This window comes from Pongo pygmaeus, chromosome 12 (genome assembly GCF_028885625.2).
Source record: "Pongo pygmaeus isolate AG05252 chromosome 12, NHGRI_mPonPyg2-v2.0_pri, whole genome shotgun sequence".
NCBI lineage: Eukaryota > Metazoa > Chordata > Mammalia > Primates > Hominidae > Pongo > Pongo pygmaeus.
The window spans coordinates 29,091,176-29,117,252 of record NC_072385.2 but is presented as its reverse complement, the minus strand read 5'-3'; the positions used below and the strand labels follow the sequence as shown (position 1 = coordinate 29,117,252).

The 26,077-nt window shown below is 44.0% G+C and overlaps 1 protein-coding gene across 5 annotated transcripts in view; it reads right to left on the bottom strand.

Annotated features, from left to right (window-relative positions):
- Positions 1-26,077, bottom strand: part of LYG1 (lysozyme g1) — a 118,051-nt gene that overhangs the window by 632 nt on the left and 91,342 nt on the right. Inside the window, exons 3-7 of one of the 5 annotated variants that reach the window (XM_063649216.1) lie at positions 19,331-19,389; positions 16,175-18,088; positions 10,769-10,843; positions 7,676-7,780; positions 6,371-6,555 (exon numbers count right to left, since the gene is read on the bottom strand). In XM_063649216.1, coding sequence (XP_063505286.1) covers positions 6,371-6,555; positions 7,676-7,780; positions 10,769-10,811 — 333 coding nt within the window. In that variant the 5' untranslated portion in view covers positions 10,812-10,843; positions 16,175-18,088; positions 19,331-19,389. Of the gene's footprint in view, positions 1-6,370; positions 6,556-7,675; positions 7,781-10,768; positions 10,844-13,254; positions 13,689-16,174; positions 18,089-19,330; positions 19,390-26,077 lie in introns of those variants that run through there. The other 4 variants (XM_054476723.2, XM_054476726.2, XM_054476724.2 and 1 more) reach the window with 4 other exon arrangements.

The window sequence follows — 26,077 nt, the reverse complement described above, 5'->3', positions numbered from 1 at the left end:
GTGATCTGGCTTCTTGGGCTCAATGGCGCTTGTTCATTTCCCATCTCTTGTTCTCCTTTGATGGAACCAATGCCACCTTCAGTCTCCTGTGAGGTAGGTTAGTTAGGGTGGTCATAGCCTCCCTTATGGGGAACAAATTTGCCAGACAGGTGGAGAGAACAAACCACTGACAGTGCACAAACTACATTTGGGACTCACGGTCAGAATATCCTACAGTGCCAGACACGGTGGCTCATGCCTGTAATCCCAGCACTTTGGGAGGCTGAGGCAGGTGGATTGCTTAAGCTCAGGAGTTCGAGACGAGCCTCAGCAACATGGGAAAATTTCATCTCTACAAAAAATACAAAAATTAGCTGGGCGTGGTGGTGTGTGCCTGTAGTCCCAGCTATTTGGGAGGCTAAGGTGGGAGGATCGCCTGAGCCTAACAGGATCGATTGAGCCTGGGAGGCAGAGGTTGCATTGAGTCATGATTGCACCATTGCATTCCATCCTGGGTGACAGAGTGAGACCCTGTCTTTAAAAAAAAAAAAACATCTGCAGTAAGGAGGACAAAGAACAGAAGGGAAAATCCCCAAATCCATGTAAGCACAGAAACCCATGATTAGTGTCCTTGGGCTGACCTATGCTCATTATAAGAGTAAAAAAAAAGCACACCCCTGGGTGGAGAATTAAAATGCTGAGACACGTGACATACGTGCTAGCATGCACAACAATAGCGCATGTGCATCCAGGAGACCCCAAAACATGCTTAACAGCAACAACCATCCCCTCTCTCTTATGAATATCATATAAGCTTTCCACGAAGGGATTTTCCCAATGTCACATGAGGCTGTCCATTCTCCAACCAGCTACCAGAGTGTACTTTTGCTTTGCAATAAACTTCTTAGCCTACTTTTACTTTGGACTCGTGCCCAAATTCTTTTGTGCGGCAAAGTCAAGAATTTGAACTGGCCCTCCAACAACACCTGGAGATCAAACAGTAAAGCTATTTATACCTGTTAGAATAGCTACTGTCAAAAATGCAAAAGACAGGTGCTATAATTTGAATGTTTGTCCCCTGTGAAATTCATGTTGAAACTTAATCCCCCTTGTGGCAGTATTGAGAGGTGGGGCTTTTAAGAGGTGATTAGATTAATCTATTCATAGATTAATGGATTAGTGGGTTAATGGTTATCACAGGAGTGGGGCTGGTGGTTTTATAAGAAGAGGAAGAGAGACTAAGCCAGCACACTCAGCCTCTCACCATGTGAGGCCCTGAGCCACCCTGGGACTCTGCAGAGAGTCCCCACCAGCAAGAAGGCTCTACCAGATGTGTCCCCTTGACCTCGGGGTCCCCAGCCTCCATAACTGGAAGACATAAATTTTATTTTTCATAAATTACCCATATTTAGGTATTCTGTAATAAGCAACAGAAAACAGACTAAGACAACTAGGGTTGGTGAGGATGTAGAGAAACTGGAATCATTGTACATTGTTGATGGCAATGTGAAATGGTGCAGCTACCATGGAAAACTGTATGTGGTTTCTCAAAAAATTAAAATTAGAACTACCATATGGGCTGGGTGCAGTGGCTCACACCTGTAATCCTAGCACTTTGGGAGGCCAAGGCGGGTGGATCACCAGGCAGGAGTTTGAGACCTGCCTGGCCAAAATGGTGAAACTCCATGTCTACCAAAAATACAAAAATTAGCCGGGTGTGGTGGTGGCCACCTGTAATCCCAGCTACTTGGGAGGCTGAGACAGGAGAATTGCTTGCACCCAGGAGACGGAGGTTGCAGTGAGCTGAGATTGTGCCATTGTACTCCAGCGTGGACAACAAGAGTGAGACTCTGTCTCCAAAAATAAAAAAAAAAAAGTAAAAATTAATACCATATGATTTAGTAATCCCCTTTCTAGGTATTCAGCCAAAAGAATTGGAATCAGGATCTCAAAGAGATATCTCAGCTCCCACATTCATTGCAAAGCTATTCCCAATAGCCAAGAGGTAGAAACAACCTAAATGTACCTGACAGATGAATGAATAAAGAAAATGTGGTATACACATATCATGGAATATTATTCAACCTTAAAAGAAGGAAATCCTGCATTATATGACAACATAGATGAACCTTGAGGACATAATGTAAGTGAAATAAGCCAGTCACAGGACAAATACTGCATGATTTCACTTATATGAGGTATCTAAAATAGTTAAGCTCATAGAAGCAAAGAATAGAATGATGGTTGCCAGGGGCTGATGGGGAGAGGGAAACTGGGAGTTGCTAATTAATGGGTATAAAATTTTAGTCATGCAAGACAAGTAAGTTCTAGAGATCTGATGTATGACATTGTGCCTATAATTAACAACTGTATTGTACGCTTACACATCTGTAGCCAGCATTATCCTTAGCAAACTAACACAGGAGCAGAAAACCAAATGCCACATGTTCTCACTTATAAGTGGGAGCCAGATGATGAGAACACATGGACACATAGAGGGGAACAACACACACTGGGGCCTATCGGAGGGTGGAAGCTGGGAGGAGGCAGAGGATCAGGAAAAATAACTAATGGGTACTAGGCTTAATACCTGGGTGATGAAATAATCTGTACAACAAACCCCCATGACACAAGTTTGCCTATGGAACAAACCTGCACATAAACCCCTGAACTTAAAGGTTAGAAAAAAGGCTTTCTTTTTTTTTTTAATGTTAGGTTTGTGACTGTAAATCTCCCTTAAAGCATTTTTACCATATCTTATAGTTTCTAATATCTAGTGTTTCTCTATCATCCTGTTTTAGTTATTTTTAAGTTTCGCTATGATTTGTTTCTTTAACCTAAGAGTTACTTAGTGTTGTGTATGTGTGTGTGTGCATGTATTTTAAATTTCCATATGATCAGAGATATTTTTAATTTTTTAAAATTATCTTCTAGCATAATTGTATTATGGTGAGATCTGAAATTTCTGAGGATTTCTTTAATAGATGATATATGATCAACTTTTGTAAAATGTTCCTCATGTGCATGAGACAATTGTATGTATCCTAATGGATACATAAATAATTATAGCCCCCTCCTTCTCTCTCTTTCTTTCCTGCTCTCCCTCCCTCCCCAATTAACAATCAAGCCTCTTAATTGTGTTCTTGTTACATGTGTTAATTGTTTTACTTATTTTTCTTCTATATCTTTGCCGGTTTGTTTATTGTATAACCTGTAAATAATCAAGAGAGATGTGTTGACATTTCCCATTATGATAGCAGGTTTATTATTATAGTAATAATAATTTATGCTGCATATATTTTGAGGCTATTTTACTGGTGTCTACTTGCTTTAAATTGCTATACTTCCTGGATAAATTCAATCTTTTTTGTTATGTCATGATTCTCTCCATCCCAAATATTTCCTTCTAAAGTGTATTTTATTTAATATATCATAGTTATCAACATTATTTTGATTATTGTATGCCTGATAGGTCTTCTTTTTACCATACTTTTACTTCAAACTTTTGCATATTCAAATGCTTTAAGTGTTTCTCACATAAACCATGTAAATCTGGATTTGGGCTTTTAATCTCATTCATACATCTGTGTCTTTAAACCAGTAGATTTCCTCTATTTATATTTATTGCAATTATTAATATCTTGTAGTTGCTACTATCATCTTAATTTGTTATTTCAATGTGTCCCTCTTTTTCTACATTCCTTTTTACTCCCGTCTTTTTTATTATTATTATTATTATTATTATTATTAGAGACAGGGTCCCACTCTCTCACCCAGACTGGAGTGCGGTGGCGTGATTTCAGCTCACCGCAACCTCCGCCTCCCAGGCTCAAGCGATTCTCCTGCCTCAGCCTCCTGAGTAGCTGGGATTACAGGCACCCGCCACTACTGCCTGACTAATTTTTGTATTTTTAGTAAAGACAGGATTTCACCTTTTTGGCCAGGCTGGTTTCAAACTCCTGACTTCAAATGATCCATCCGCCTCAGCCTCCCAAAGTGCTGGGATTTTAAAGATGTGAGCCACTGTGCCCAGCCTATTTTGTAACCGAAGCTATGTCTCACCCTAAATAAGGCAAGTACTCTCTGATCCCTTGTCTCCCCACCATTGCTTCCAGCCCCCATTATATTGACCATACCTATACCCTGGGTTTTACTTAAAATGTGGTCCAGGGACCAGTAACATCAGCAACAACTGAGAACTTATTTATTAGAATTGCAGAACTTTGGGCCCCATTTCAGACCTACTGAATCAGAATTCTCATGTAAACAAGAGCTCCATGTGTTCATATGCACAATAAGCTTCGAGAGTCAGTAAACTAGACTTAAAAAAAAAAAAATCTGTGGCCGGGTAAAGTGGCTCACGCCTGTAATCCCAGCACTTTGGGAGGCTGAGGCAGGCAGATCACTTGAGTCCAAGAGTTCGAGACCAGCCTGGGCAACATGATGAAACCCTATCTCTACAAAAAATACAAAAATTAGCCAGGCATGGTGGCGCATGCTTGTAGTCCCAGCTACCTGGGAGGCTGAGGAGGATCGCGTGAGCCCAGGAGGCAGAGGTTGCAGTGAGCTAAGATCGTGCCACTATACTCCAGCCTGGGTGACAAAGCCAGACTCTGTCTAAAAAAAAAAAAAAAAACCTGTTAAGATGATAGATCTCATGTTAATGTTAAGTGGTGTTCTTGCCAGAGGAAAAAGATAGTAAAGTTACAAGGTTTGGGCTAAGGAAGGGACGAGCAGACATTTCACCGCTGCTTCAGCATAAGGGTGTAACTCAGTTAATGACTGAGTTAGTGTAGGTAGCAGTGTGATGCCCTCCTTCAATGCTGCAGTGCAAACCCTCCAAACAGGCCAGAAAGGGATTTTTCTGTCTGAACTTGTAATTCTCTTTCCAGATGGTCTGAACATCTAACAGGACTTCTAACCCTTCTTATACACCTTTGATTACCACTTCCATGTAGGTTTCATCATATTTGGGAGAAATGTCCAAATCTAGAGAATTCTCTTTTTTGTTGTTTTTTTTTTTTTTTTTGAGATGGAGTCTCGCTCTCTTGCCCAGGCTGGAGTGCAGTGGTGTGATCTCAGCTCACTGCAACCTCCACCTCCCAGGTTCAAGCAATCCTCTCACCTCAGCCTCCCAAGTAGCTGGAATTACAGGCATGCACCACCATGCCCAGCTAATTTTTGAATTTTAGTAGAGATGGGGTTTCACCATGTTGGCTAGGCTGGTCTCACACTCCTGACCTCATGTAATCCACCCTCCTTGACCTCCCAAAGTGCTGGGATTATAGGCATGAGCCACTGTGCCTGGCCCAAATCTAGGGAATTCTTATTTCATCTTCAAAGGAAATGGACTCATCCTTTCCTCAAAAGCCAGATTTTACAAAGGAGACAGAACAGCGCAGCAGAAATGATGCCAGCCCTAACATCACAAGATACTCAGTCCCAGTTCTGCCTCTTCTAGCTGCCATGTGACTTTGTAGCAGCAACTCCTTCCTTGTGATTCTATTTCCTCACTTGTCAAGGATGGATTACGTGTCCCTCACCTCATCTTATCAGATTATTGGATGGGTCTCCAAATCGAAGTAAAATAAAGTATTTGAAAGTACTTTAAAAGTATCATACAAAAAAGTCAAGGGAAGCAAATTTGAAGAGATCATTGAGAAATAAATTTTTCTAAAATCTTAAAAAAAAAGACTGCAATACTCACAGGTTCCTCAACAACAACCACAAAAGCAGTGTGAGATCAATGGAAAAAATCGAGCCTCATTCTCACCCTTGCCATCACTGATTCCCTGGGGTAGAATTAATTCAACAGTGGATTAGTGACCATTCCCCAGAAGTCTCTAACTGGCAAGTGATACCAGGCAGAATTCATGCAAAAATAAAACTCATTCTTCAGAACTAAGAATTGTATAGAAAAAAGATAAAGGAAAAGAAATTTAACATTTTTTGAGAATCCAACAGATATCAAGTACTTTTTTGCATTATTTCATGGAATCTTCATAATAATGCTGTAAGAATGACATTTTATAGGTAGAGAAACTAAGGCCCAGTGAGATTAAATGACTTATTCAAGGCCATGTGGCTACAAAATAACTGAGGAAATATTTAATCTGTGATCTTTCTCTTGGACCACTTAGGTCCAGAAATCCAGAATAGGGTGGCCCAGATGATATTCTGGAAACACGGCATTATTTACTGTGAAAAGAAATTGTGGCTCAACATGAAGCAGAAATGTTGCTGCTCATATCTCTCAGGCAGAACTGTGACTGTCACAGCTCTAGAGAGCTTCATTCATGCTGTGTTCTGTGAAGCTTTGCCATCATCCAAAAAACAAAGCAGTGGTGCCACATAGCAGAATGGCCACATGTGTCAACGGATGGAGAGTTACCTGCACCATGCTAGTCCTATCGCCCATGTTGACCAGAATTTTGTCACCGGGAGACTTCCTGGACAAGACAGGAGCGATCACGGCAGGATCCACGCAGTACTTTTGGCCAATGGTTTGCATCGTGGGTTGATATTTCAGGAGGTATGGCATGTCTATTTCAGCCAGCGTTTCAGAAGCACGAACTCCTAAACCAAACACAAAAGGAAGGATGCAGCTTGGTGTGACTTATGCTGCAACAGAAGCTCAAGGGGAGAGAGAAAGAACAATCCAAGGATCTGGGTAATGGTTGAGGACTGAGAATCCCAGATTTTGGTCTTAATCTTTAGTAGTGGCCACTCCCTGACCTGAGGTTAGGACTCTCCTCCTGTGAGCTTGAGTCAGCATCCCCTGAGCCAGGGTTCCCTGTGGCTGTCAGTGCCCTTCAGCTGGGCTCTCAGGGGCTGCTCTGGCCCACCCAGGACAATTCTATGGCCATAGGAACCATTGGTCCCATTCTGAGCACCCCAATAAAATGAAATGTGCCTGCCTATCAGCTGCAACCTGACATGAAGGAGAAATTCTGCCAAACCCTTCAATAAGTCTTTAGATAGTGCTCCTCAACAAGTTTGTTCACAATTGCACAGTTTTCCACTCCTAAATGATACCAAGAAATCACGCGAGTTTAAACCTTTCTGAAATAATAAGAAGGCTGGGCAAAAGGAAAGCCAATAATAAGCCAATCTACTTAGCTAGCCTTACCTTCTAGGTGCTTTTATGGTTTAAAAAGCACTCTCGGCTGGGCGCAGTGGCTCACACCTGTAATCCCAGCACTTTGGGAGGCCATAGAGGGAGGATCACCTGAGGTCAGGAGTTCGAGACCAGCCTGACCAACATGGTGAAATCCAATCTGTACTAAAAATACAAAATTAGCCAGGCATGGTGGCACATGCAGGTAACCCAGCTACATGGGAGGCTGAGGCAGGAGAATCGCTTGAACCCGGAATGTGGAGGTTGCAGTGACCTGAGATCGCACCATTGCACTCCAACCTGGGCAACAAGACAGACACTTATCTCAAACAAAATAAATAAAAATAAAAAATAAAAAGCACCCTTGTCCACACTGTGTCGATCAGAGCTCACAACAATACTGTAAATACCGTAATGCTAACCCCCTTGCCACGGATGCAGGGGCAGCTAAGTGACTTGTTCAAGAAGCAGAGCTTTGGGACCCCATACCCGGAACTCTTTCCAACACTCAGTAGCGTGAGGCATGGGAAACAGTGAGAGCCAGGGGAATAGGTTGAGAAGGCGAAAGCTCATAGCTACCACAGTAGTTCAGGCCGTGACATCTTCCAGTCCCACAAGATGCTCCGGGGGTGTCCAGGGTTTGGATGTTTCCATAGCATCCCCAGTTGCTGCTTTCAGACAAGTCTACAGGTTGAGAAAAGTTCAGCCTAAGGCACGGAACTAGTTCTCATCATTCTTCTGTCCATGAATAAAATTACATTAATAGAAGTAACTATAATAAAATCAATTACATCACCTTCACTCTGCAATTGAAACTCTTGAAATTTAAATGAGAAATATCCCAATAAATGATCACAAAAACTTCCTCAATACCAAATTCTCACCTGCTCCCCTGCAGATATGAGTAACTATTGGAGCTATTGAAGCAGTTACACTCTTTGTAAAGTTCTGGTGCCCTTTGATGTTGTCAGGTGGTGTCTTGGAACACATCAGAGAGGATTTGTTCCCTGTAAAGTAGTCCTCATCTTACTTTTTTTTCTTTCTTTTTTTTTTTTGAGACAGAGTCTGGCTCTGTTGCCTAATCTGGAGTGCAGTGGCATGATCCCAACTCTCTGCAACCTCTGCCTTCTGGGTTCAAGTGATTCTCCTGCCTCAGCCTCCCGAGTAGCTGGGATTACAGGTGCATGCCACCACACCCAGCTAATTTTTGTATTTTTAGTAGAGATGAGGGTTCAACATGTTGGCCAGGCTGGTCTCGAACTCTTGACCTCAAGTGATCCGCCTGCCTCGGCCTCCCAATGTGCTGGGATCACAGGCGTGAGCCACCGCGCCCGGCCTCATCTTTCATCTTATATGAACTTCAAGCACTTCTCCGTCAAATATTCCTAACTTGTTGCTCTGATGAAATAAATTTATGTTTGCTCTGGAGAAACAAGTATAAAATCTGGATCTCTCTGGGATATCAACCCAGATCCAAAGTAAGGCACTGCTCATAAATGAGAATTTGAGGTTGGCTACTCTTTCTCTCAGGTACACTTCTAGATAAGAGCCTAAGGCTGCAGAAGGGAGTGAAGGAGAGAGGCATGGGACCAGTCTCCACATGGGATCACCCACTTTCCACTTCTTCCCTTTCTCTCTCTTTTCCATCTCTCTCTACCTCTGTCATTCCAGTCGTCACTGAAGGGGAGGGTGGTTTCAGACACTCAGGATTTCACAAAGGCCATTGAAGAGGAGAATGTTCCTTCTCTTCACACCAGGAGAAGGGTGCATGAGTATTTAGATCTACAATTCACACAAGGTGGGTGCACAAGTATTTATAATATATCTACAATTCACACCAGAATGGGGGCACATGAGCCAGTACGAAGATACCTACAGTAGGCAAGAAATCGCTCCTTTTGAGAATCATCTCACCATTATAAGGCTGTAAGAATGTCTCATTAGATTACTTATTTATTTATTTATTTATTTATTTATTTATTTATAGACAGGGTCTCACTGTCACCCAGGCTGGAGTGTAGTGGCACGATCATGGGTCACCACAGCCTCAACCTCCCAGGTTCAAGCTATCCTGCCACCTCAGCCTCTCAAGTAGCTGGGACCACAGGCACAAGCCAACACACCTGTCTAATTTTTTGAAGAGATGGGCTTTTGCCATGTTTCCCAGGCTGGTCTCAAACTCCTGAGCTCAAGTGATTTGCCCGCCTCGACCTCCCAAAGTTCTGGGATTACAGGCGTGAGCCACCACACACAGCCAGATTACTCTGTTTAATCTATTTGATCCTTTGACTAAAGTAGATTAGATTATCAAACCTTAATGATTTGCAGATCTTTGGAGATATATCTATTGCCTATAATCATATGTGTCCTGTGTGTTTATATAAATGCATTTTCAGGTTCTATTTTCCTAGAACTTTATGGGGTTGATAAATACTCGTCTTTTGGAGCAAATACTTCTACTTTACAAACTTGTGATAAGTAACCTAAGAAAAATGTGGGAATGAAAAGACTAGATCTTTTATGAATATACTAAAAATTAAACCAGCTGACATGTTCTTTTTTATTTTTTAATCAGTGCACTTTTATCTTTATGACTGGTGACAAATACCCTTAGTATTGCAGTTGGTTTTATCACTCCTTGGTTCCTGCCTTGTGGACCTCTCCCTAGCCACACTCTATGATCCTCAAAGTTCTTTGTATTCCCAATGATTAGCACCTCGTAGGCATTTAAAAATATTTGTTGAATGAATGGGTCAATAACTAAATGAATGACTATGAGACCTCATCTAAGAAATCTATTGAATTTAGAGTCAGGAAAATTTAGCTTCTCCTGAGGAACTTTGCTTCCTCCTTTTATTTATTAAAAAACAAGTAGGCCAGGCACAGTGGATCACCCTGTAATCCCAGCACTTTGGGAGGCCAGATCACGAGGTCAAGAGTTCGAGACCAGCCTGGCCAACATGGTGAAACCCTGTCTCTACTAAAAATACAAAAATTAGCCAGGTGTAGTGGCGGGCACCTGTAATCCCAGCTACTTGGGAGGCTGAGGCAGGAGAATCACTTGAAACTGGAAGGCAGATATTCCAGTGAGCTGAGATTGCACCACTGCACTCCAGCCTGGGCGAAAGAGCAAAATTCCATCTCAAAACAAAAACAAAAACAAAAACAAACAAACAAAAACAAGTACTTTCCCTTTTTCCTCTAGCTGCAAAGCTGAAGTTCAATCACAGCAACTAAATCAGCCTCAATGGTTAGCTTAATCACATGTGCTCGGTTGCCTTGATTCTGGTTTTCCATTTGAATTAGTCTTATTCATTAGTCTTATTCTGGCAACCACCTCAATTCTTCTATGGAAATATGTGCTTTAGGAATAAATTCAATTTGGCATTTTTTATAGTGGACAATGAGCAGCTGTCAATGGTGTATATTTAAAGTCTGGCTTCAAGCAGTGCTGTTTTAAGCCCACCTTGCATTCCAGAGAACCCCACTCTTCTGTGAGACATTTGGGGAGAGGCTGATTATTGGTGGCTGTTCCTAACTCTAGTATTTGTTGGACAGTTTAGGAAAAAAATAATCTTTTTTGTTGCATTTTCAAGTATTAGAAGTGCCATTGTGTTCCTGTGCTTATCCTTCCCATCTCCAGAGTCATTTGGGAAAATCAGCCACACTCACCCATCAGGGCAAGGAGGCCCAGCAGCAGCCACAATGCAGACATGATGATGATCTGGCTCTACGGCTCCTGAAACACTTTTAAAACAAAAATTAGCTTGACAATACAAAAATATCAGTCATCATCATAACAACATGTAATATTTCTACAGAAGTAGGGGTGAAAAGAACAAATTTCCCCATATCTGACCTAAGAAAATGAATTATTTGAATCATAGTGAAAAAAAGCAAAAGTAGGACAAGTAAGTGCTCCATTCATTCTTTCAATTAATCTAAAAATGAGAAGACTCTTACTCAGCCCACAGGAACTCAACATACAGTCAAGTTACCAACTACTTTATTTCAAGAAGGCAAGACGCTTTGAATCTCAACCACTGAGAAACATACTGACCCGGCTCCAGACCCTGAAAAGCAAATTTCTGATGCCCATACCTCATCCCAAGAGCCTCTTTATTATCTCCATTATCAAAAGGAGAATTTTGTATTGGTGACTTCTTGGAATTTAGGTCCCTTCTTCTTCAGGTTTGAGGAAAGACCACACTTTCCTCAGTGCCCTGGAATCTACACTGGTTGGAAGACATTTCCCACTGCTCTAACCCCAGCCTGGAATCACAAACCCCCTTTATCACCTTGAGCCATGTTCCCCATTCCCCCTCTGTAAAACCCCAATGTGGCAACAAATCTGGACCAGAGCCCAGGGAGAATGGAGCTACCTCCACCAGCAAATCCCCAAGAAGCTGGCTCATGGGCAGGGGTCCCAAGATTGAACCCATGAGGTGCTCACAAGACTGGAGAATGAACACCTGGCCAACATGGAGCACCCGCTCATGTGCTCTCTCTCTCTCTTATCCCAACCATTCCCCTAATCACCTTCCATGAGTACAAACAGCCCTGGTTCTCCTACTGGCTACCAAACCAATACACAAATACCACCCAGGATAGTTTGCTGTTGACCTCAGGGAATGGTAGAGTTTCTGGACCTTTGCCTCCAAAGCGCCTCCCACCAAGACCTGCCACTCCAGGGTGTATGTCATCATTGCCCCAGTCAGCAGAGCCTGGTGGCCTAGCATTTTGAATTATTACTGTCATTACATGTAGGAATGTGCATATAAACAAGGCACTTGGTACTTTCATGATGCTTTTCTCATCTCTTTTGTTTTGAGGTTAATCTTATGGGTTGTTTCCTTCAAACACCCAGGAAGAGATTACATCTCAAGATGGAGAGGCTTTAAGGAAGTCATTTGAAGCCAGGTGTGGTGGCATACACCTGTAGTCCTAGCTACTTGGGAGGCTGAGGCAGGAGGATTGCTTGAGCCCAGAGGGTCAAGGGTGCAGTGAGCTATGATCACAACACTGCACTCCATCCTGGGAAACAGAACAAGAGCCTGTCTCAAAAAAGAAAAAGGAAGTTATTCGATTTCTGTCTTCTTAAACTGAGGGGGCATATGCCCTTCAGATGCAGCCATGCTTTTTGTTATTCTCTCTACAACATTGAGATGGTCTGTCCGATTTTACTTAGTTGAGCAGAAAATGTCATGCTCAGTCCCAACACCAAAAAGATTCAGGGACCTGGAATCTTAGCTGGGTCTGCAGGAACTCTCAGATTTAATCACCCAACAGGAGTCATTTATTCAGCATCCTGAGCCTCCAGCAGTAAACAAGAGAAGACAACCAATCCCAGGAGAAAAGAATGGACAAAGAGCTGCTTGGGTATAGGAAAAGCTCATGGTCTCATGAAAGTGCATCACTGGCTTTATGGAAGGACCCTTCAGGAAAAAGCACTGCTCACATTCAAATGCTCCACCCAGGGTATTTCACTCTTTTTGCTGCTTTTCCAGGAAAGAAAAATACTTCCTCTTGGAAACCCAAGTGGAAGGACTCAGCTTTTATTGTAACAGGAGAGCTACCTTATTTTCCATGCTTGGAACTAAATATCTGTGTTGAGAAGTCACTTTAATGAAAGAGTCTATGTAAATACATGTGCCACTTAATGGGAACACAGAATTACTTTCTGGTTGCTCCTGGGACCAGGTCATCAAGGTAAAGTTTTTCAGTTTCATCAGGGAAGAGCAAGAAGTGACAATGGAATTTTTCTTTTTTTTCTCAGAGTCAGAGTTTCACTCAGTCACCCAGGCTGGAGTGCAATGGCACGATCATGGCTCACTGCAGCGTTGACCTCCTGGGCTCAAGTGATACTCCCACCTTAGCCTCCCAAGTAGCTGGGGCTGGAGGTCTATGCCACCATGCCCAGATAATTTTTTAGTTTTTATGTAGAAATGGGTCTCACTATGTTGCCCAGGCTGGTCTTGAACTCCAGGCCTCAAGTGATCCTTCCACCTCAGCTTCCCGAGTAGGTGGGATTACAGGCTCAAGCCACCACACCTAGCTTGGAATTCTTAAATGGATGAACAATGTCATTTTGTCCATAAATACAGCATATTGAAGCAACCCAAACTCTATGGCCCAAATTTACAAGTGATGAAAAGTACCCTGTGTTTAGAAGAGATTGTCGAGACATCACTTGGGTGTGCTCAAAGAGTGTCTGTCAGTTCCCTATGATTCATTTGTAAATCCCCCTGTGGCTCCCTGCTTAAAACCATTATGAAGATGTCAGACCAAGGCAGCACAGTGGTCATGATGTCAAGCACAATGTTTATGTCCGCATCCCTCTTCTCCCTACTCAGAGAGCAAAATAGTAACAAACAGCAAGGGAGTGTCAACAAGCTGGAGCAACAGACCTGCCAGGCACACTGGAAACTGACAACCAGAGCATCCCTCAGGAGCTACCTCACATTCCTGGTGGCTTGGATGGGGACATCTTCCTCTACTCACCCTCTCTCCACTGAGTACTTTGGAATTCCCAAAGCACTGTGTAAGTTTGTAAGGCATAATGGACCATGTCTTCTTCAGTTCATCAATTTTTCTAGAAAAGGTGGAAACAGGTATCTTTGGTCTTACGGTTTTCACACCTTAGAACCTTTTCCATGAATGCTCTCAATCTTTACCTTAACCTTAAACGGTATCATTGCAGGTCATTGGGGCCCTCCATCCAGCCCAGAAATGTGATGTATTAACACCTCAACGTGCTGAGCAATGAAGGTGCCCCTGCCCCATTGTGGTGTCCCCATCTAATCCTGAGAGAACTGAGAACTGCTGTATGCATCCACATTAGGCATGGTCTCCTGCTCTAAGCTGTGTTGTCACTATTGTTTATTGCTAACATGTCTCTGTGTCTGCCTACTCATTGTGTGCTGATAGGCCTTTCTTTTTTTAATTTTTTAATTTTAATTTTATTTTTAATGACTTTTTGTTTTGTTGGGTTTTGCTTTGTTTTGTTTGAGACAAAGTCTCACTCTGTCGCCCAGGCTGGAGTGCAGTGGTGCGATCTCAGCTCACCGCAACCTCCGCCTCCTGAGTTCAAGTGATTCTCTTGCCTCAGCCTCCCAAGTAGCTGAGACTACAAGCACACACCTCCACGCCTGGCTAATTTTTGTATTTTTAGTAGAGATGGGGTTTCACCATGTTGGCCAGGCTGGTCAAGAACTCCTGACCTCAGGTGATCCACCCACCTCAGTCTCCCAAAGTGCTGAGATTACAGGCATGAGCCACCGCGCCCAGCCCCTGGGTTTTTTGCTTTTTCTTTTCTTTTTTTTTTTTCAGTTGAGACAAGGTCTCACTCTGTCTCCCAGGCAGGAGTGTGGTGGCCCAAAATTGTGGAATCCTCTCACCATTATAAGCCTGTAAGAATGTCTCATTAGATCACTCTTTAATTTTTATAAGTGTTAATTTTTTTTTTTTGAAACAGGGTCTCACTGTCACCTAGGCTGGAATGAAGTGATGTGATCTCAGCTCACTGCACCCTCAACCTGCCTGAGCTCAGGTGATCCTCCTGCCTCAGCCTCCTGAGTAGCTGGGATTACAGCCGTGTGCCAACATGCCTGGCTAATTTTTGTATTTTTAGTAAAGACGGGGTTTCGCTATGTTGGCCAGGCTGGTCTCAAACTCCAGGGATCAAGCAATCTGCCTGCCTCAGCCTCCCAAAGTGCTAGGAACCACCGGCACCAGGCTGGTTTTAAAATTATTTTTATTTTTTAATTATTTTTACTTTTTAATTTTTAAAAATTTTAAAAACTTTTTTTAATTTTTAAAATTTTTATTTTATTTCATTTTTAAAATGTTTAAATTTTTAAATTTGTTAAAGCCCTTTCCAGTAGCATCACATCGTACTCATCCCCCTCTTGCTATTCTAATCTTCTCCCTCCCTACATACACACACACACATACACACACACATACGCACACACACATGCACGTACAGCAACACCCCTGCCCATTGCCTCACAGATTGCTATGCACCAACAGGCCTAAAATTAAAATAGTAATAGCAATGCAGTCACAAATATAAAATAATATAAAATTATTCTGCCACTAAGATCATGTTTTTTTTTTGAGAAAAATATAACTTTTTAGAGCAAAAATTAGGGCAGCAACATGAAGGCTCATTTTAAGCTGTTACGCTGTGTAGAGCTGCACCTTCACATGGCCTGTGAAAATACCTATTTACTGAATTTGGATTGTAATCAATAATTACCAGCCTAGAAGACCTCTGAAAGTTTGATCATTTTCTTCCCTCTGGGCAGGCAAATCTTTTCCCTGCAGAGAGAGACTGTGAGCTGGAAGGGAGTTCCTTTTCTCAGTGCGTCCTCTACGACTGCTTTTCCCATTTGGGTTTTTGAAAGTTCAGAACTCCAGGAAGGATCATCCTATGCTAGAGATTTCCCCATGAATGTTTCCTTCTGCACAAAGAGCAAATCAGAGAGACCTTGGCCCCTCTGTTCCATCTATGGACTCTAGAGGCGTATCTGTCTTTTTAGTCTGTTAGCCGAGACTGTTAGACATGTTGACCTTAGTTCTTCCACAGCTTGCAGAGAAAATAAGACTGTTATAGAACCAATACTTATGGTTGTGGGTTAACGTAGCATTGGCAAGACTGCCCATGAGGGCAAGCAAGGGATTTACCAGCTGGCAAAATACAAACACCTTAGTCTTTTGGCTTTCAGTTAACAAGTACGACATCGCATTTGGCCCTATTACAGCTACAGTTAAGTGCACACACATTTCTTTTCTCCCATTATTCAATTTGCACATGCTCACAAATCCAAAAGTAATGACATACTTGCATTAAAAGTAATCTGAATTTTGATAAGTGTTGTAATGAACAGGAAAAATTATTCTATCATCTACAAATCTTTTCAAACTCAGGTTTTCTTTGCAAGGTCCCTAAGTTTCACCTGACTCCAATATTTCTTATGCAGCAGAGACACAATCATTGCCAGTTGATCACCATACACTGGATTTTCAACTTCAATAAGCCCGAGCGTAAGACCCATGCCTCTGCTTCACACTCACCTGTCTTCAGTCAGTGCTCCTCCTTAAAGGTGGTGAGCCCACAGCGATTTATATAGAGTCCTGTTCTCTTGTTAAAAGTGTTGATCTCATCCTATTTTGGAGAGATTTATGACATCTCATAAATTATAATAATAATCATAATAATTATAAATACTTTGAATTTATATAGGTCCTTTTATTCAAGAATGTCCTGGCATTTTGCAAACATTAACCAATTCGTTTCTTGCCATACCTCAGAAGGCAAATCCTAGTTGTAGTTTAACTGACACATTCAGGTCCAACACTTGTTTTTATTCACATCAGTTTCTGGGAATGTGGGTTAGGTAAGAAAGCAAGGAAGGAAGAGAGAGAGAGAAAGAGAGTAAGAAGGAGGAAAGAAGGAGGATGGGAGGAGGAAGGGAGGAAGGGAAGGAAGAAAAGGAAAAGACAGAAGGAAGGGAGGGAGGGAATTGAACTTGGTGTGTCAGAAACTCATTATTGGTTTGTATTTCAGGTAAGCAGAGCTCCTAGACCAGGGGTTGGCAGCTTTTTCTTACAGGCCCAGATAGGCTTTTGGGCTACGTGGTCTTTGTCATAATTACTCGCCTCTGCCATTGTAGCACCAGAGCAGTCATAGATAATATTTAAATGAATGGCCATGACTGTGTTCCAAAAACACTTTCTTTACTACACAGGTGGTGGCCCCTGTTCTGAACCACCGAGAGATACCAGTTCACATGTCCTCAGTTCAGCAATGTGGGGAGAGATGATCGGCTGGATGATGCTATTTTATAGACACCCAGGACCTACAGCGTGTTCCAAATGTCTACATCAATAAGTACTTTGAGAGGGTTCATGTGAAGTTTCCAGGAAGGATTCTTTCCCAAGTTGTGGAAAGGGTGCATTTCATCACTGAAAGAGGGGGCCCCCTCCCTTACCACACCCTGTGCCCCAGCTCAACTAAACAGCTTGATTTTCCCCAAACACAACACCATTCTTTGCGCTAGGCCTTCCTACAGGCTCTTTCCTTTTTATCTAACCCCTCAGGGACAGGGGCTGTGTCGTCTTTATAATACCAGCATGCAACACTCTGCCTGACACATATTAGACACTCGATAAAACATATGGAATCCATGGCTTGCTTATTGGCTGACTGGTATACAGTCTGTCTCTTCTGCATCCTCTGCCTTAGCTCCCTCCCCACACCACAACTCAAACACAAGCTCCATGACAGCTGTGAATCTGGCTACTTCATTTATAAGACTGAGTCTTCAGCGCCCAGATAACAGCCTGGCACACTGTAAGTGTTCCGTAAATCTTTGTTGAATCAGTCAATGACTGAAGAATTCCTACAACCTCACGCAGCAATATTTGGACTGGGTTTCCAATGCTGGGCCCCACGTTAGACGTGTGTTCCTTGTGTTTCAGGCAACGTGGATATTTCTACCATAGCACCTACGGCACTTTGGTTTGTTGTTATCTTGAGAACAAAAACAAAGGCATTTTTTTCCCTGTATTCCTTATGGCACATAAGGGGTATTCAATACATGTTTGTGGAATGAGAAAATGAATGATTTAAAGCATGTTTATGACCTTTTGGAAGTCACTCACTCTGCACACCCAGTGCAGACATTGAGGGCTAAGATTTTGTTGTTCTCGGCCAGGTGCAGAGCCTCACACCTGTAATCCCAGTGCTTTGGGAGGCTGAGACAGGTGGATGACTTGAGGTCAGGAGTTCGGACCAGCCTGGCCAACATGGCAAAACCCCATCTCTACTAAAAATACAAAAATTAGCCGGGCATGGTGGTGTGAACCTGTAATCCCAGCTACTTGGAAGGCTGAGACATGAGAATCACTGGAACCGGGAAGGAGAGGTTGCAGTAAGCCAAGATCATGCCAGTGTACTCCAGCCTGGGCCACACAGCGAGACTCCATCTAAAAAAAAAAAAAAAGATTTTGTTGTTCTCTACCTGTGGCTGAGATGGTGAGACCACAAGGCAGGGCACTGTGAGCAAGGATCCAGATTTGGACACCCAGGGAGTTCCTGAACTTTAACTCTGGGAGGGGAGTGTGAGAACACTGGGTTCCTCTCTGTTGTTGGCAGAGTTAGGGTAAAAAGAGAAATAATGCACCCATTAAAAACTCTATCCTGACCCCCAAAATGGAACTCATCCATTTTATTTTTTACACCAAGCTCTAGCACATACCAACAATTAAAAGGTATTACAGTGTGGGAAAATCTGGGGATGCCCAGCCCCACCTACAAAAGCACCCTGTCATCAGCCCAGAGGGCCATGTTACCATCCTGGGAGGTTCTCCTGGGCAGCAGCCAGCATGTTGCCTGGCAATGGCTCCACAGAGACGATGCCCACCCGCGTCCTCAGGCTTGTTTAGTCCTTGCCAGCCCCTTTATGGATAACCTTCCTTTCAAAGACCTGGCATACACTCGCAAATACTTACCTCCCAGAAAGAGGGAGGATCCCAGACAGCCAGTGTGGGAGTGGAGGAGGTACTGAAAAGAAAGCTAGGTCAGGCACGGTGTTTCAGCCCTGTAATCCCAGCACTTTGGGAGGCTGGGAGGGAGGATTTGCATGAGGCCAGGAGTTCAAGACCAGCCTGGGCAACATGGTGAGACCCTCCATCTCTACAAGAAATGAAAAAAAACAAAAACATAGCTGGGCATCATAGCTCACACCTGTAATCCCAGCACTTTGGGAGGCTGAGGTGGGCGGATCACTTGAGATCAGGAGTTTGAGACCAGCCTGGGCAATATGGTGAAACCCCATAGCTACTAAAAATACAAAAATTAGTGGGGCATGGTGGCCACCTATAATCCCAGCTGCTCAGGAGGCTGAGGCATGAGAATCTCTTGAACCTGGGTGGCAGAGGTTGCAGTGAGCCAAGATCGAGATCACACCACTGCACTCCAGCCTTGTTGACAGAGCGAGATTCTGTCTTAAAAAAAAAAAAAGAAAAATGAAAAGAAAGAAGAAAAAGAAAGCTTGCTGCACCTGGACTTAGGTGGGACTAAATAGAAACAGCACAAGATATTCCTTGCCACACCCTCAGGGCCCGGTGAGCTGTGACTGCCCCACCCCAAGCCTGTTTTACTTCCCAAATGCAAGATCCTCTTCTCAGTTTGAGTTTGTGTCTCAAATGAATTCAGTCTTCTCTTACCTTTAGTCCAGGTTCTGCCTGGTACTTGTTCCAAGGAGCACAAATTAGTCACCAAAAGCCTGCAAAAGGAATACAGAACTTTAGAGAAAATTACCTTGCAGGCACCAAAAAGAATCATTTCACACATCACAAAACCAGACTTCCTAAAAATCCTCTTTGTTCAGTGATCTCTTCAAAGTTTCAGAAAGTGTCTGCTCTCACCCATATTATTTCTCCTCTGAAATATCTCCTAAATATCTTCCTCGTGGCCAGGCATGGTGGCTCACACCTGTAATCCCAGCACTTTGGGAGGCCGAGGCAGGCGGATCACCTGAGGTCAGGAGTTCCAGACCAGCCTGGCCAACATGATGAAACCCACTCTCTATTAAAAATACAAAAAATTAGCTGGGCGTGGTGGTGCGCACCTATAATCCCAGCTACTCCGGAGGCTGAGACAGGAGAATTGCTTGAACCCAGGAGGCAGAGGTTACAGTGAGCCAAGATTGTGGTACTGCACTCCAGCTGGGGTGATAGGAGTGAAACCCGCCCTCCATCTCAAATAAATAAATAAACTCCTCCTCCTCATTCCTTCTGTCTGGTACCTCTTAACATTTCCTATTACTCCAGTATTGTAATAAATATTATAAGAAAAGACACTATTGCAGCTGGGCGCGGTGGCTCAAGCCTGTAATCCCAGCACTTTGGGAGGCCAAGACGGGCGGATCACGAGCTCAGGAGATCGAGACCATCTTGGCTAACACGGTGAAACTCCATTTCTACTAAAAATACAAAAAATTAGCCGGGCGTGGTGGTGGGCGCCTGTAGTCCCAGCTACTCGGGAGGCTGAGGCAGGAGAATGGCGTCAACCCAGGAGGCGGAGCTTGCAGTGAGCTGAGATCGCACCACTGCACTCCAACCTGGGGGACACAGCGAGACTCCATCTCAAAGAAAAAAAAAAAAAAAAAAGAAAAGACACTATTGCATACAGGTTGAAAGTATTTATTGAGGATATCAGGATCTTTTGCAAATGTCATCTCTTTGAGTTCTCATTAATTCACCGGAATTGACAGCTGAGGAAAGTGGCTTCCTTGAGAATGGAGGAGCTCAGCTAGAAACCCAAGTCTAGGCTGACATCAAAGCTTCTCTTCCTGTGGGTACTCCCCCGGCTGCATTCAGCTCTTAAGTTCTAGGTAATTCCTTTTAGGCAGGTGCTTCCTGGACTCTTGCTTCTTCATTCTCCTGTCCCACATTCCAGCTGCCTTCAGTCCCAAGGGGAGCTATTGTCTCTGGTTCCCAAAAATTTCTCTGAGAAATGGCTTCTCATGAACCCTGCCTCACTATGATGACTTCCAACACCTCACCTGCTGCACCTGGGTCCCCAACCCTAAGAATCCTAGAAGCTGAGGAGGGCGTTCTCCATCCAGCCCCCAGGACACTCCACAGGCACATGACGGTCAGATTTATGTTTTAAAAAGTGTTCCCTGGCTGCTGATTGCATTGCAGGTGAGCCAGAGTGACTCGGGAGACTTCACAGAAGACCAGATGAGAGATGATGGTTGGACTAGAGTGATGGGGCTATGGCTTGGCTGTGTCCCCACTGAAATCTCATCTCAAATTGTAGCTCCCATAATTCCCTTGTGTTGTGGGAGGGACACAGTGGGAGATAATTGAATCATGGGAGTGGTTTCCCCCATACTGTTCTCCTGGTGGTGAATAAGTCTCATGAGATCTGATGATTTTATAAGAAGAAACCCCGGCCGGGCGCGGTGGCTCATGCCTGTAATCCTAGCACCTTGGGAGGCTGAGGAGGGTGGATCATGAGGTCAGGAGATTGAGACCATCCTGGCTAACACCGTGAAACCCCGTCTCTACTAAAAATACAAAAAATTAGCCGGTCGTGGTGGGGGGCGCCTGTAGTCCCAGCTACTCAGTAGGCCGAGGCAGGAGAATGGCACGAACCCAGGAGGCAGAGCTTACAGTGAGCCGAGACCACGCCACTGCACTCCAGCCTGGGCTACAAAGCAAGACTCCATCTCAAAAAAAAAAAAAAAAAAAGAAGGAGAAGAAGCCCCTTTTGCTTGACTTTCACTCTTCTCTTGTCTGCTACCATGTGAGACATAACTTACACCTTCTGCCATGATTATGAGGCCTCCCCAGCCACGTGGAACTGAGAGTCCATTAAATCTTTCTTTTGTAAATTGCTAAGTCTCGAGTATGTCTTATTTATTTATTTATTTATTTATTTTTGAGAGAGAGTCTCACTCTGTCACCTAGGCTGGAGTGCCGTGGCATGATCTTGGCTCACTGCAACTTGAGTTCAAGTGATTCTCCTGCCTCAGCCTCCCGAGTAGCTGGGATTACAGGTGCCTGCCACCTTGTCTGGCTATTTTTTTTTTTCATTCTAGTAGAGACAGCATTTCATCATGTTCGCCAGGCTGGTCTCGAACTCCTGACTTCAAGTGATCTGCCTGCCTCGGCCTCCCAAAGTGCTGGGATTACAGCCACCGCGCCTGGCCTTGGGTATGTCTTTATCAGCAGCATGAAAATGGACTAATACAGTAAATTGGTACCGGGAGTGGGACACTGCTGAAAAGATACCCGAAAACGTGGAAGCGACTTTGAAACTGGGTAACAGGCAGAGGTTGGAAGAGTTTGGAGGACTCAGAAGACAGGAAAATGTGGGAAAGTTGGGAATTCCCTACAGACATGTTGAATGGCTTTGACCAAAATGCTGATATGATATGTACAATGAAATCCAGGCTGAGGTGGTCTCAGATAGACATGAGGAACTTGGGAACCGGAGCAAAGGTGACTCTTGTTATGTTTTAGCAAAGAGACTGGTGGCATTTTGCCCCTGCCCTAGAGATATGCAGAACTTTGAACTTGAGAGAGACGATTTCGGGTATCTGGTGGAAGAAATTTCTAAGCAGCAAAGCATTCAAGGGGTGACTTGGGTTCTATTAAAGGCATTCAGTTTTATAAGGGAAGCAGAGCATAAAAGTTGGGAAAATTTGCAGGCTGATAATGCAATAGAGAAGAAAATTCCATTTTCTGAGGAGAAATTCAAGCCATCTGCAGAAATTTGCATAAGTAATAAGGAGCCGAATGCTAATCACCGAGACAATGGGCATGTCAGAGATCTTTGTGGCAGCTTCTTCCCACACAGGCCCAGAGGCCTAGAAGGAAAAAATTGTTTTGTGGGCCGGGCCCAGGGTCCCTCTGCTGTGTGCAGTCTAGGGACTTGGTGCCCTGTGTCCCAGCAACTCCAGCCATGACTAAAAGGGGTCAAGGTACACCTCAGGCCATGGCTTCAGAGGGTGAAAGCCCCAAACCTTGGCGGCTTCCACATGGTATTGAGTCTGTGGGTACACAGACGTCAAGAATTGAGGTTTGGGAACCTCTGCTTAGATTTCAGAGGATGTATGGAAATGCATGGACATCCAGGCAGAGGTTTGCTGCAGCAGTGGGGACCTCATGGAGAACCTGGGCTAGGGCAGTGAGGAAAACAAATGTGGGATGGGTGCCCCCCACACAGAGTCCCCACTGGGGTGCTACCTAGTGGAACTCTGAGAAGAGAGCCACTGTCTTCCAGACCCCAGAATGGTAGATCCACTGACAGCTTGCACCATGCACCTGGAAAAGCTGCAGACACTCAATGCCAGCCCATGAAAGCAGCCAGGAGGGAGGCTGTACCCTGCAAAGCCACAGGGGAGAAGCTGCCCAAGACCATGGGTACCCACCTCTTTCATCAGCATGTGAGATGTGGAGTCAAATATCATTTTGGAACTTTGAGATTTCACTGCCCTGCTGGATTTCAGACTTGCATGGGGCCTGTAGCCCCTTTGTTTTGGTCAATTTCTCCCATTTGGAATGGTTGTATTTACCCAATGCCTGTACCTCCATTGTATCTAGGAAGTAACTAACTTACTTTTGATTTTATAGGCTCATAGGCAGAAGGGACTTGCCTTGTCTCAGATGAGACATTAGACTGTGAACTTTTGAGTTAATGCTGAGATGAATTAAGACCTTAGGGGATTGTTGGGAAGGTATGATTCATTTTGAAATGTGAGGACATGAGATTTGGGAGGGGTCAGGAGAGGAATGATATGATTTGGCTGTGTCCCCACCAAAATCTCCTCTCAAATTGTAGCTCGCATAATTCCCTTGTGTTGTGGGAGGGACCCAGTGGGAGACAATTGAATCATGGGGGCAGTTTCCGCCATACTGTTCTCATGGTAGTGTATAACTCTCATGAGATCTGATGATTTTATAAGAGGAAACCCCTTTCGCTTGGCTGTCACTCTTCTCTTGTCTGCTGCCATGTGAGACATGCCTTTCACCTTCCGCCATGATTGTGAGGCCTCCCCAGCCACGTGGAACTGTGAATCCATTAAACCTCTTTCTTTTGTAAATTGCTCAGTCTCAGGTATGTCTTTATCAGCAGCATGAAAGTGGCTAAGAGAAAAAGGAAAGATATTACAGATCTGTTTTAGAGGTGGAATTGACAGGACTCAGTTTGGGACAAGATGCCAAGGATGAGAGCAAAGAAGAGGACATAAAGTGCCTGGGAGGATGGTACTAAGTCTGGAATGCTGAAGATGAAAGCACATTTACAAAAGAAGATGAAGTTCTAGGCTTGGTGGAGTGGCTCACGTCTGTGGTTCTGACACTTTAGGAGGTCAAGGCAGTTCAAGACCAGCCTGGGCAATATAGCAAGATCCTGTCTCTATTTATGAAAAAGAAAAAGAAAGGATTATGTTTTAACTCCCATGTAGCAAACCTACACATGTACACCTCAATCTAAAAATGTTTTTAAAGACAAAAAATAACAAATGCTGGTGTAGACATGGAAAAATGGAGCCCTTATACACTCTAGGTGAGTATATACACGAATCTAGCCATTATGGAAAACAGTATGGAGGTGCCTCGAAAAATTAAAAGTAGAAGTGGCATATGACCCACAAATCTCACTGCTGGGTATGTATCCAAAGAAAATGAATATGTCAAAGGGAAATATGCACTCCCATGTTGACTGCAGCATTATTTATAATAGCCAAGACACAGAATCATATATATAATAGCCAAGACACAGAGCTCTTGGGGCTTGAGTGAACACTGGCAGTAGCCAAGTAGTACTCACTGTGGGCCTGGGGTGGTGGTGGCCACAGGGAGAGGTTCCTTCTGCTTGAGGAAAGGAGAGAGAAGAGTGGAAGGACTTTGTCTTGTGGCATGGGTGCCAGGTCAGCAGCAGTAGAATAGAGCACCAGATAGATTCCTAAGTTTTCCAACCCCAGGCCCTGACTTCCAGATGGGATGATATCTCTGGATATACTTGGAAACAGGGGGAATGAACTTCCCTGAAAGGAAGACTGTAAGCCTGACTGGATTCACGACCTGCTGACAGTAGAGCCTGTGGGCTGTGAGGAAACAACAATGGTAACCAGGCAGCAGTTCCCACAGGCCTTGGGTGAGACCCAGTGTTGTGCTAGCTTTGGGTCTGACCCAGTGCAGTCCCATTGGTGGTGGCCACAGGGGTTCATATGTCACCCCTCCCCAAGGTCTAGTCAGCTCAGCATAGAGAGACTTTTGTTTCCCGTTTTAGTTAATCTATAATCTATAGAAACAATGCTTATTACTGGCTTGCTCTCAATAAGTATGTGAGTAAAACTCTGTTCGTGGCTCTCAGCTCTGAAGGCTGTCAGCCCCCTGATTCCCACTCCGCACTCTATATTTCTGTGTGTGTGTCTTTGATTCCTCCAGCACCACTCGGTTAGGGTCTCCACGACCGAGCAGGTCTCAGCAGAACCCGTGAACACCCAGTGATTTCTCACACAACACCTTCCTTGTTCCATCAAAATGTACCTCTCCTGCTGCTGTCTTCTCTGTGTCACATGCCCACTCTCTAACTAACTAAGAGAGAAAAATAGTGAGAGACAAAGGAGGAGAAAGAGAGCGCTTAAATGCACCAATGGGCTAATACGAGTTGCAGTTTCCTTGTCTATAAAGTAAAAATAAAACTACCTAGAAGCAGTCAAATTAAATCAAACTACATTTAGGCCTGCAGTTGAGAAAAATACTCAGGTTACCTCAGAGGATGGTGATTAGCTGTAAAGATTCATAAGGGAAGTGAGTGAGAAAGCATTGGAAGCCACCTCAGCAGAGGGTGAATAGGTGGCATGAGGAGCCAAAATGTTCTCCAGGAGACCTCCTAGTGGCCTAGGGGCAGCTCTTGGTGGCCTTTCCTGAGACTCGGGAAGTCTCCATTCTGTATTGATAATGACCACTTCTAACAGCCAAGTGACTTTCTGAGTACTCTCTGGTCTCCTGTGGGTATGCACTCATGGCTTCTCCTGCCTCAAGGCTTCTGCTTACTGTCTCCTCTCAGAGGTCTTTCTGCTTTGGGCTCCTCTACTGCACATGTCCTTCTCTGTGTCTTACGTTCAAACTCTCCAATCAGAGATTCTTGGATCACTTTCTGGCACAATCACCCACAGAATGTTCCAAACTTGCCCCTTCCCCTGGCCCATGTAAGCTGTTCTTCGAGCTGTATCAGGGTTAGACTGACACCCTTCCATGTGTATCCAACTTGGTATTCCCCATGTGTTTTCTCGCTTCATTTCCAGCCCACAATCATTTAAGAGCACCCGGGTAGGCCATGTGCTATGCTAAGAACAGGGGACATAAAACTGAATATGACAGAACGTGAATTGACAATCTATTGGCAAAGCCACCTAGAAAAAATATGATGCTGTATTCATTTCCTAGGAC